Raw genomic sequence first — 12,303 nt, 5'->3', positions numbered from 1 at the left:
GAGATCAAGAAGAATCAACAAGGACACACTCCCCCTGTCTCTCTCCCAAATGAGGTCATTGTAGAGGGCGACCAAGGGTATTTCCATGCCAAAACTGAGCCTCAACCCCAACTGAAATAGATCTAGATAATCAGTCTCATCCAAGCATGTCTAGAGCTGTTTGACAACCACTTGCTCAAGAACCTTGCCCAGGAAAGGAACATTTGCCACTGGCCTAAAATTATTAAGATTTTCTGGGTCCAGGAAGGGTTTCTTTAGAAGTTGTGTCACCACTGTCATTTATCACCTCCCTGGCCCAGCCAGCTGTTTCTTCTCTGACAGTTGGTTACAAACCTAGGAGGGCTTGTCATCTACAATCTGGATGGGCAAAATCTATTACACAGCAGACTTCCACTCATGCAATGGGAGTTTCCATTCCCCTCCTCCCACTGGCAGCCTCCTGCATGCCCCCCAGGTCTGCTCCAGAGAGTTCGCCAATACTCTGGAATATATACATTTGAGGTGCATGGAGGTGGAAGACCAAGTTAGCTGAAGACACCAAATTATTTAGGGTGGTTAAAACAAAAGGAATTGTGAAGAGTTCCAAAAAGAACTGTCTCAACAGGGAGAATGGGCAACAAAATGGCAAATGCAGTTCAATTTAAGCAAGTGTAAAGTGATGCAAATCGGGGCAAAAAATCCCAACTTCACATATATGCTGATGGGATCTGAGCCAGTGGTGACTGACCAAGAAAGAGATCTTACGGTTGTGGTGGACAGCTCAATGAAAATGTCGACCCAGTGTGCAGCTGCTGTGACAAGGGCAAATTCCATGTAAGGCATAGTTAGGAAAGGAATCAAAATTAAAACTGCCAAGATCATATTTGTTGTTGTTGTTCAGTCGTTCAGTCGTGTCCGACTCTTCGTGACCCCATGGACCATAGCACGCCAGGCCTTCCTGTCCTGCGCTCTCTCCCGGAGTGTGCTCAAGTTCATATTCATTGCATCGGTGATGCTATCTAGCCATCTCATCCTCTGCCGTCCCCTTCTCCTTTTGCCTTCAGTCTTTCCCAGCATCAGGGTCTTTTCCAGGGAGTTTTCTCTTCGCATTAGGTGGCCAAAATATTGGAGCTTCACCTTCATTATCTGTCCTTCCAATGAGCACTCAGGGTTGATTTCCTTTAGGATGGACTGATTTGACCTCCTTGCAGTCCAGGGGACTCGTAGGAGTCTTCTCCAGCACCACAGTTCGAAAGCATCAATTCTTCGGCGCTCAGCCTTCCTCATAGTCCAGCTCTCACATCCATACATTACTACTGGGAAAACCATAGCTTTGATTAGACGGACCTTTGTCGGCAAGGTGATGTCTCTGCTTCTTACTATGCTGTCTAGGTTGGCCATAGCTTTCCTCCCAAGGAGCAAGCGTCTTTGAATTTCATGGCTACAGTCACCGTCTGCGGTGATCTTGGAGCCCAAGAAAGTAAAATCTGTCACTGCTTCCATTTCTTCCCCTTCTATATGCCAGGAAGTGATGGGGCCAGATGCCATGATCTTAGTTTTTTTAATGCTGAGTTTCAAACCAGCTTTTGCACTCTCCTCTTTCACCCTCAACAAGAGGCTCTTTAGATCCTCTTCGCTTTCTGCCATTAGGGTGGTATCGTCTGCATATCGGAGGTTGTTGATAATTCTCCCAGCAATCTTAATTCCGACCTCTGATTCATCCAACCCGGCATTTCTCATGATGTACTCTGCATATAAGTTAAATAAGCAGGGTGACAATATGCAGCCTTGTCGTACTCCTTTCCCAATTTTGAACCACTCGGTTGTTCCATGTCTGGTTCTTACTGTTGCTTCTTGACCCTCGTACAGGTTTCTCAGGAGACAGGTAAGGTGGTCTGGTACTCCCATCACTTTAAGAATTTGCCACAGTTTGTTGTGATCCACACAATCAAAGGCTTTAGCGTAGTCAATGAAGCAGAAATAGCCGTTTTTCTGGAATTCTCTTGCTTTCTCCATGATGCAGCGAATGTTGGCAATTTGATCTCTAGTTCCTCTGCCTCTTCTAAACCCAGCTTGTACTTCCGGTAGTTCTCGGTTCGCAGACTGCTGAAGCCTAGCTTGTAGGATTTTGAGCATCACCTTGCTGGCATGTGAAATGAGCGCAATGGTGCGGTAGTTTGAACACTCTTTGGCGTTGCCCTTCTTTGGAATTGGAATGTAAACTGACCTTTTCCAGTCTTGTGGCCACTGTTGAGTGTTCCAGATTTGTTGGCATATTGAATGCAGCACTTTAACAGCATCATCTTTTAGGATTTTAAATAGCTCAGCTGGAATACTGTCATCTCCGCTAGCTTTATTGTTACTAATGCTTCCTAAGGCCCACTTGACTTCACTCTCTAGGATGTCCGGCTCAAGTTCAGTGACCGCACTATCATGGCTATCAGGGACATTCAGATCTTTCCTGTATAGTTCTTCTGTGTATTCTTGCCACCTCTTCTTAATCTCATCTGCTTCTGTTAGGTCCCTGCCTTCTTTGTCCTTTATCATGCCCATCTTTGCACAAAACGTTCCCTTGAGATCTCCGATTTCCTTGAAGAGATCTCTAGTCTTTCCCATTCTGTTGTTTTCCTCGATTTCTTTGCATTGTTCACTTAAGAAGGCCTTCTTGTCTCTCCTTGCTATTCTCTGGAACTCTGCATTCAGTTGGGTATATCTTCCCCTTTCTCCCTTGCTTTTCGCTTCCCTTCTTTCGTGAGCTACTTGTAAAGCCTCATCAGACAGCCACTTGGCTTTCTTGCATTTCTTTTTCTTTGGGATGGATTTCGTTGCTGCCTCCTGAACAATATTACGGACCTCCGTCCATAGTTCCTCAGGCACTCTGTCTATCAGGTCTAATCCCTGAAATCTATTCCTCACCTCCACTGTATATTCATCAGGGATATGATTTAGGTCATACCTGAACGGTTTAGTGGTTTTCCCGACGTTCTTCAATTTAAGCCGAAATTTTGCAAGAAGCAGCTCATGATCTGAGCCACAGTCAGCTCCAGGTCTTGTTTTTACTGACTGTATGGAGCTTCTCCATCTTTGGCTGCAAAGGACATAATCAATCTGATTTCGATATTGACCATCTGGTGATGTCCATGTGTAGAGTCGCCTCTTGTGCTGTTGGAAAAGAGTGTTTGCTATGATCAGCATGTTCTCTTGGCAAAACTCTATTAGCTTTTGTCCTGCTTCATTTTGTACACCAAGGCCATGCCTGCCTGTTATCCCGGTGATTTCTTGACTTCCTACTTTAGCATTCCAATCCCCTATGATGAAGAGGACGTCTTTTTTTGGTGTTAGTTCTAGAAGGTGTTGTAGGTCTTCATAGAACTGATCAACCTCAGCTTCTTCGGCCTCAGTGGTTGGGGCATAGACTTGAATTACTGTGATGTTGAATGGTTTGCCTTGGATTCGTACTGAGATCATTCTATCATTTTTAAGATTGTACCCCAGTACTGCTTTTCCCACCCTTTTGTTGACTATGAGTGCTACTCCATTTCTTCTAAGGGATTCTTGCCCACAATAGTAGATATGATGGTCACCTGAATTAAATTCGCCCATGCCTGTCCATTTTAGTTCGCTGATTCCCAAGATGTCGATGTTCAATCTTGCCATCTCATGTTTGACCACCTCCAGCTTACCTTGATTCATTGATCTGACATTCCAGGTTCCTAAACAATATTGTTCTTTACAGCATCGGATTTTCTTTTCACCACCAGACACATCCACAGCTGAGTGTCCTTTCGGGTTTGGCCCAGCCGCTTCACTCTTTCTGGCGTTACTTGGAAATACCCTCTGCTCTTCCCCAGTAGCATATTGGACACCTTCCGACCTGAGGGGCTCATCTTCCGGCGTCATCTCTTTTAGCCTTGTGATACGTTCCATGGGGTTTTCTTGGCAAGAATACTGGAGTGGGTTGCCATTTCCTTCTCCAGTGGACCACATTTTGTCAGAACTCTCTGCCATGACCTGTCCGTCTTGGGTGGCCCTGCACGGCATAGCTTATGGCTTCACTGAGTTACGCAAGCCCCTTCGCCACAACAAGGCAGTGACCCATGAAGATCATACTGCTCCTATACAAATCTCTAGTGTGACTGTACTTGGAATACTGTGTATGGTTCTGGTCACCGCACCTTTAAAAGGATATTGTAGAGTTGGAAAAGGTGCAGAAAAGAGCAACCACAATAATCAAGGGCTGGAGCAGCTGCCCTATGAGGAAAGGCTACAATATCTGGGATTGTTTAGCTTAGAAATGAGGCAAATAAGGGGAAACATGATAGAGGTGCCTGCTTTAGGCCCATGTGATAACTTCCTCGCCCCTTCACAAGTAAATGACACATTTTAATAAACTTGTAGAGTAATGAATAAGCCAAAACGTCTTGTTGGTTTACTTATAAAGTAGTTTTATTGAAAGAAATATAGTTCTAAGGCTGTCTCCCCTCTGTAGCAATTTTGTAGCTTGGGAGGGAGGCAGAGAAAGGGTTAGCACCACCCACTTTTCTCCAGCACCACACACACACACACATGCACACGCAAATGCACATATCCCTTCTAATGTTTGGCCCTCTAGCTCTGTCCTAAAAGCAGCCATAAAAGGAAGAAGGCAGTTTTGTTGATTGGGATGCTACATTTCTGCTTTTCAATTAAATGTGCCAATGGCCCTGCTACAAGATCCCCTCCTCCTAGTCTGAGAAGCACTGCTTTAGTGAACAAAGAATGCAGAAAAACTGCACTTTCAGGGAACAAATGCAAGAACAAGGATGGCCAGAGAGAGGTTAGATTCAGATCTAGTAGCAGATCTCTGTGTGATTTGCAGTAAATTAGCAAGAGTTTCTGACTTGCAACTGTCTAACAGTAGCAACAATAAAAATGACTTTTCCCACCTAAATTAGGTTGCTGAAATGAAGAAAGCTTGGGATAACTAACAGCAGACTTTTGTGTGAAAGGACTGTGAGCTCCCTTGAGTTCTATCACTGAAAACAAATTCCTAGGCTCAGAATGTGCTGAGGCACACCCTGATCTAATTCTGTGTCTTTTGCCCTTGGCTCTGGTTGGTGGATCTTGGGCTTCTAGTAAAAAGAAGAAGAAAGTAGATCTGACAAGCCTGGAATCTGCCCATCCCTGTGCTAGGAGAAAGTTATTTCCTTCTAATACACCAAAATTTAACTGTACAACTCCCTACCAAACATTACAATATCCACTTCTGAATTCTTTGAATGGGATTATTAAGGTCTTCTCTGCCACTTTTTCGTTCTTGTTGTCAAATTCAGAGCCAGATTCTAAAAGCTAAACTTTCCCCCATCCGCACTCTAAAATGTTTTCAATTTGTTTTCATTATTTTTCAGACATTGCACCAAAATATACCACTAAAACCCCAAACGTTTCTGCTTGTTTTCCTACTTACATTCTCTCTTCTTGAGTAGTAGATTTATGAATTTAATTTCTGCTTTATAGAAGTTATCACTTTTAACAACTAGAGGAGAGAGACTCTAAATTGTTTTTATTGCTGCTAGACTCTTCAAGATGTCTTGCTCTGTGCTGTCATTTACATTTCACATTAAATGTGAAATACATTTGGAATGAGCAAATATTTGTTTTAATTTGACCCATCTGTTAAATGAAACACAAACAAGAATGCTACATCACAATATTTAAATGCAGCCATTTGTAAACAATATATCTGTTCATTCTGGCTGGGTTAAAAGCACCCTAAAGCATAATTCTTATGAAAACCACAACTTCAAATGTATTCTTTACATGGATGCAGGCCATGATTTCTTTCTTCTGTTCATTAATTTATTTTCTAACCTAAGTTAATTAGCAAGACTCATATTAAAGAGTCATTTGAAATACAGCACAGAAGCCGCTGAGGAAAAACACACTAGACCCTTTATCCCCAACTCCCCCCCCCCCCCCCGGCCGCACAACACAGACACTTGAAGGCTCTTACAGACAAAAAAAACATGCATGAGAAAGAAGCGAGGGACTGCCTTTCTTTTTTGGTTCTTCCCACCAAGTCAAACAAACGTTTTCAACCAGAGAAAAACAAAGTCACATAGCAGATGTGGTGTATCGATAGGCCTAGGGAAGGATTAGCTGTGCTAAATGTGTTGCAGCATTCACGGCTAGCCGCAGACAACAGGGGCCCAATCCTAAGGCGCTTCTTTGCTGACAGCAGGAATTTCCTGCTCACATCATCACACTTTCTGCTTGTGATGTCATTTAAAATACTAGTAGTACTTTTTCAAGATTGCTATGCTCTGTATACTATGGAAGATTTGAGGGATACAACGGAGGCAGCAGAACAGTACCTGTGCACCAACTTGTTAAAGAATGTCGAGCTCTTGTAGCCTGTGCAATCAAAGCAAGGAAGAGAGCACAGCCCAACACCAACAGACAGAAAGGTGATGGGGCCCCAAATGTGGGACATGATAGAGGCCCACAGATTAGCTTCAATTGTGACATTCCCATTAAGTGCATTGCAGTGTCCTCAGCTGGAGAGTAGATAAGAAAAACAGGTTCATGGGCTGTGGTATGTTGGGTCACAGTGGCTACTGCAAACCAAAAGAATAGACTGGGGTGGGAAACCTGCAGCCCTCCAAACAAGCCTTCCCCCAGCTGGCATGCTCCAGATGCGTTGGACTACAGCTCCCAGCATGGCTGGCTATGCCCACTAGGAGTTATAGTCCAACACATCTGGAGGGTGCCAGACTGGGGAAGGCTACTCCAAATGTTTTGGTGTACAACTTCCATCTGCCCTAGCCAGCAGAGTCAATGATGAGAGAAGAAAGAAGTTGTGCCCTCCAGATGTTTTGGCCTACAAATTACCCACCCCTGGAATAGACAAGCCAGCCCAAATTCTAAAGCAAATCATGTGACTCAAAGCATAAAGTAAATGGCATCTGAGTTGTATATTAAAAAAAGCTACATAGAATCATAGAATAGTAGGGTTGGAAAGGGCCTATAAGACCAGTGAGTCCCACTCCCTGCTCAGTACAGGAATCTTAAGTCAAAGCATCCTTGACAGGTGACTGTCCAGCTTCATCTTGAATGCTTCCAGTGTGGGAGAGCCCACTACATAACCTTAAGGTTCAAAAATCTAAGCTGCACATAAAAAGACATAAATATTGAACCAAAAACCATGATGAAAGAACTCCTGATTTTCAGAATTGCTCTTCCCAGGGCTAGTTTAGTATTGTAGTACTAAACCAAAAGTATGTATAAAGGTACTGCAAGGAAGAATAAACTAACTAAAGAACCATTGAGGCCAGTGGCCAAAAGTATGAAACAAGAAATGATTCAGTGGGCTTAGTCAAGCCATTCTTTCTTGTAGCTGGCCTTTCCTCACTACAAATCCTAAATGTATAGATAATACTGAACTACCTTATGAGGATTGCAAAAATAATGTATGTTAAGTGTTTCAAAACACTTGAAAATTATATAAATTTTAACTATTATAATTTTTGCATTGTTCTTGTTAATGTTAATAACAGAAACAAAAAGAATGGTGTTTTTCATCAGTGACTGGCAAGAACTGGTTCTGTTTGCTGTAGCGCACATTTCTGCCATGTTTTCAAACTTCTTTCCACAACCATGAGGACTAGAAATTTACCTTAAAAAGAAAACAGGGGCCACACAAAAGCACCTTGCTAATACATTGGCCACTCTTTTATCCCATATTTTGACAGTTTTTTCTGATACACTTCGACTGGGAGTCAGGAGATCTGGGTTCTAGGCCCCACTCGGCCACAGAAGCTCACTGGGTGACTTGGGCCAGTCACAGACTCGCCCAACCCACCTCAGAGAGTTGTTGTTTTGAGGATAAAATGGAGGAGGAGGAGGATTATGTATGCTGCCTTGGGTTCCTTAAGGAGGAAAAAAGGCGGGATATAAATGAAATAAGAAATAAATAAATACACCAGCCTTCTTTTTCCTCTGAACACACACTTTCCCCACATTGATGATGTAATGTTACTAGTGCTCATCTACTGTTCAAAAATTATCAGGGCCTCAATCTATTTTTGAGATAGAGCTAGCACCGATAGAGCTAAAAAATACAATCTATTTTTTAGATAGAGCTAGCACTGACATTCCCTGCATCTGGGATTCTCGTCTGGAAAATGCATTCTGTTGACAAGCAAGTAGCTGGACTTTATTGACCACAGATCATAGCAAAAACACAAGTACAATGTGTATAGGACACTATTATTATTTATCTATGTAGGCATTTAAAGTGTTAATCTGTGCACTCTTTACCCCACCCCTCACCCCCAAATATCCACCAACTCTCTCAAAATCAATAAAAAAAATGCCTGTGGCTTGACTGTGTGCACATTCATATGCTAGCTAGTTCATTTATTGCAGCACTAGCATTGTATGAAGGAAGCCAACAGAAACGAGAAATTGCTGCAATTGAAGCAGAACATGATGAAAAGCACATCTAAGAGCCCTCAACAAGATGCTGAGTCTACATGGATCACAGCCTGGAAAGATTCTCAAGATGGTGAGGTGACAACTTGATTAGGTTTAGTCTGAAAAATGTGGCGAGAGAGATCAGAATCAAACATAATTCCCAAGTTACTGGTCTTTTTAATATGCTCAAAGGAAAAAGATATTCCAAGGAAGGCAACAGCAGTCATAAGATCACAACAGCTATGTAGCTCACAGTTATCAAGACCTAGCTGAAAACAAAGCAAATTTGAAGGAAGTTGAAAGAAGGGTTGCCAACTTTTTGACCTGGTTCACATGACACGACAGCCCGCCATGGCTTAATTTACCTGTGAGGGCAACTGTCACATCCACGTGAGCCCAGCTGCAGCTCCAAAAGCATGGGGGGTGGGGGTCATCATGAGGCAGACCTTTATCTTGTGCCAGGAAAGTTTCATCTGCTAAGGTTTCTGTTAAGGCACAGGAGCAGGACTAGTAAAAGATGGCAACCCTAAACACAAATCTCAAGGTTAGTTGTGTGTTTTTTTAAGGATACTTGGGATAGAATCTGGATTTTGCAAAACCCAAGATTAAACATACACTTTTATTTATTTAGGAAAAAACACATGTTGTTGCAAAATAGGCTTTTAACCAGCATTCCAGCACGCTTGTTCTGAAATAAGACCCAGTGATGTCAATGGATCCAAGTACAGGATTTAAGATTAGAGCCCAAGGCTAAAATCCTGTACCCACTTTCTCGTGAGTAAGCCCCACTGAACTCAAATGGGTCTTGTGACTGAGTTACATTGCAAGAATGTGATTTTAAAAGAATCGCTCATCCTTTTCAGCAAGGCTTGAATGTACAAAGACAAGTGTATTAATCAAGTTTCCTGCTCCTAAATCCTATTGCATCCTTCCCCCGATTTTGCCCCCTCTGAAGCATTTTGTTGGACCAGGAAACAGGAAACTAGTTTCATTTGTCCAAAAATGGGTGGTAGGGGAGAATAAGTTCTTATCAAGCAACATGACTACTGAAAGCAAATTGAATTTTAGGATCACCTGCTTAATTTAAGCGATACAAAATTCTAACATTCTACAGAAGCAGAGCATTTGGCTTTAAAACTGAAGCATTTCAATAAAAGAGAGCTCTCTTTAAAAGATGATGACGGGAGAGTGTGACAGGGTGGGTATAGGAGCTTGTGAAAAAGCATAGCCATTTGGCTCTGTGCATAAAGAAAAGGGAAATGCAGCTGAAATGAAAACCATTCCTCTCAAATACACATTTTGAGGGCACTAATGCTTACTTTAATATCACCACCATACAGGTTCCATACAATTTATGTGTGCCACTTGCTTTCAGCTGAGCAGAATTATTTCCATAATGAACAGGGAATGGTGAAATGCTAAGAGCAATACAAAAACCCTACTGAATTTTCCCATCATTTCTTCCTGAGCCAATCTTGCCACGGCCATTTGTCTCTCATTTTGTAGTTGCACACAGCCATTTCCTCCTCCTCCTCCTCCTCCTCCTCCTCCTCCACCACCACCACCACCCCATGCACACACCAATCTGCTGTCCTCCCATTAAGATCTTACCTAGGAAGATAATTGTCTGTTTCCTGGAGCTTCTGACCTCAGGTTTCTCAGTTTTCCTTAGATACTGATGCTGGCTTTCTCTCTCCCCTTTCACCGCCAAGGTACCTTGCTTGTTGATCATCAGGGCTTTCATCATATTCCGGCACATAAAAGCTACAGACGCCAAGACCACAACATAAACAATGAAGGCAGTGAAGACACTAGACTGGTAGACTCTCCATTTGGTGGACAAGCTGGTGCACACAGTCACATTTAACCTTAAGTCAGGCATATGGTGCCGGGCCTTGGACCTGTTGCAGGCGACCAATCCTCGATGGCCCTGGATGCTTTCCAAGGGGTACTCTGTGCCCATTGCAAAGAGAAGGGGTAGGGCCACCAGCACAGACGTAATCCAGACAAAGGCAATGAGGATCTTAACTTTGCAGGGGCCAGAAGCCGCTTTGAACTTGAAAGGGTGGCAGATGGCAATATATCTTTCAAAGCTTAAGGTGGCCACATGCAGCACTGTAGCATAGCTGCAGGCCTCAAAAAGGAAGCAGTACAACTTGCAAGCTAGGTCGCCTTTAGGGGTAGAGAAAGGGCTCCATATCATGCTGAAGAACTCCACGGGCATCCCCAGTAAGATGACCAGCAGGTCCGAGCATGCTAGACTCACCATGTGGTCTGTAACTTCTTTCTGCAAGTACCCTTTCTTCTGCAGCACTTTGGTAGTCTGGATAGTGAGGCTATTGCCTAAGATACCTGCCAGAAAGATGATGATGTAGAGGAGTGCAAGAGTGATCTTGATCCATTCAGCGACTTCAAATTCCTTAACGTGGCTGTCATCAATTATATCCCAACAATCCGGCTGGACAGTTTGTGTTGCCATGAGCAGAACTAGTTATAGAAATGGGGAGAGGTGCGGGGAGAGAAGGTCAGAACATGTTATTGTTCCAATATCTTTACAATGTGTCCAGCCCAATTTTATGCATGCTTACGCTAGCCTGCTGAATTCAAGGAGGCTTAGGTCTAAGCAATTGTGCATAGGACTGAAGCTCTATTTGTGCATAGGACTGAAGTGTCTCATATACACTCAAATAGATACAGCAACTTTTCTACCCCATCTGAATCAGCACCATGCCCCAGTCACATTAGCGGAGGTAAGGGAGGAAAGGAGAAAAGATAAATTCTTATTCACCTTTTGTTTAAGATCAACAGGAAATATGTTTCTTTCTTCTTGCTTAGTTCTTGTTTCTTGTCTATGTTTAGTTCTTCCTCTAGAAGGTATCCAGTTCTCCCTAATGGAAAGCTGATCACATCAGCTTCCTCTCACTTGCCATCCCAGCCAGCTTCTAGTGAGAGTTTCCTATGGCTGAAAGGCAACAATTTACATCAATCATTAACTTGTAGCTGAACTGCAGAAGGGACGTGGTCACTGACTGAAATGATAAAGCCAGCAAAAAAGGAATGAGGCAACCCTGGTTCAAGATAAGCAAGCTGGTTTTCCCTTCCCTTCCCTTCCTGAAATCTGAACTCTGCTTCTTCTGACAACTGTTAAGTGAAACCTGAAATAAAGGTGGGGCTGCTGTTGTAGAAGGAATCTGTATGGTCTAGTCACTGTAATGTTTGATTTAGCCCTCTTTCTTAATACCTTCTGTTTACAGCATTTCAGCAGGTGGAAGAAAGTGCTACCTGTTGACTTCAGCAGCAGGTTTAAGTGTGCTTGTCTTTTCTATGTGAACATTACACATTTATTGTCATTTAGCAGCAAAGGGGAAAGGACTATTGCCTCAAGCCTCATGTGTCAACCCTATGTGTCGTACAGCCTCCCTTCCTGCTCCGTGCTCCTGCAGCTAGACAGCGACAATTGGCTGCCTAGCAGAAAAAGCAGAGCAGGAGGCACATGGAGGGGATGATCCCCTCCGTGCTTCTCCTGCCTTGCTTTGGATAGGCAGTCGCCTCCAAGTTTGGAGGCGGCCGCCTATCTAGATAGGATTGCACCCTAATTCTCTTAGGGCAGAATCCTATGCAAGTTTAGACAGAAAAAAGTCCTACAACTCCTGACTGACTGGGGAATGCTGGGAGTTGTAGGACTTTTTTCTGTCTAAACATACATAGGATTGCACCTTTAGTAATTCTTCTCACTTGCCCACCCACCGCTAAGGGTGGCTAGGCTGGTGAGTACAAGGGAGAAGGCCTTTTCATTGGTAGCCCTGCACCTCTGGAATCAGCTTCCATCAGGGGTTCATTAGGCCCCTTCTTTGCAGGTCTTTATGAAGC

General features: G+C 43.3%; 1 protein-coding gene across 1 annotated transcript in view; it reads right to left on the bottom strand.

Moving 5' to 3' along the window:
- GPR39 (G protein-coupled receptor 39) overlaps positions 1–11,553 on the bottom strand; it is a 199,439-nt gene extending 187,886 nt beyond the window's left edge. Inside the window, exons 1-2 of the mRNA XM_084808712.1 lie at positions 11,222–11,553; positions 10,045–10,920 (exon numbers count right to left, since the gene is read on the bottom strand). Of these exons, the coding sequence (XP_084664838.1) occupies positions 10,045–10,912 (868 nt within the window). The 5' untranslated portion in view covers positions 10,913–10,920; positions 11,222–11,553. The remainder of the gene's footprint in view (positions 1–10,044; positions 10,921–11,221) is intronic.
- Positions 11,554–12,303: the final 750 nt, after the last annotated feature.

Source organism: Heloderma suspectum, chromosome 1 (genome assembly GCF_057233095.1).
Source record: "Heloderma suspectum isolate Gila_16-S chromosome 1, 16-S_ref, whole genome shotgun sequence".
In the NCBI taxonomy this organism is placed as follows: domain Eukaryota; kingdom Metazoa; phylum Chordata; class Lepidosauria; order Squamata; family Helodermatidae; genus Heloderma; species Heloderma suspectum.
This window is presented reverse-complemented; position numbering and strand designations above follow the sequence as displayed.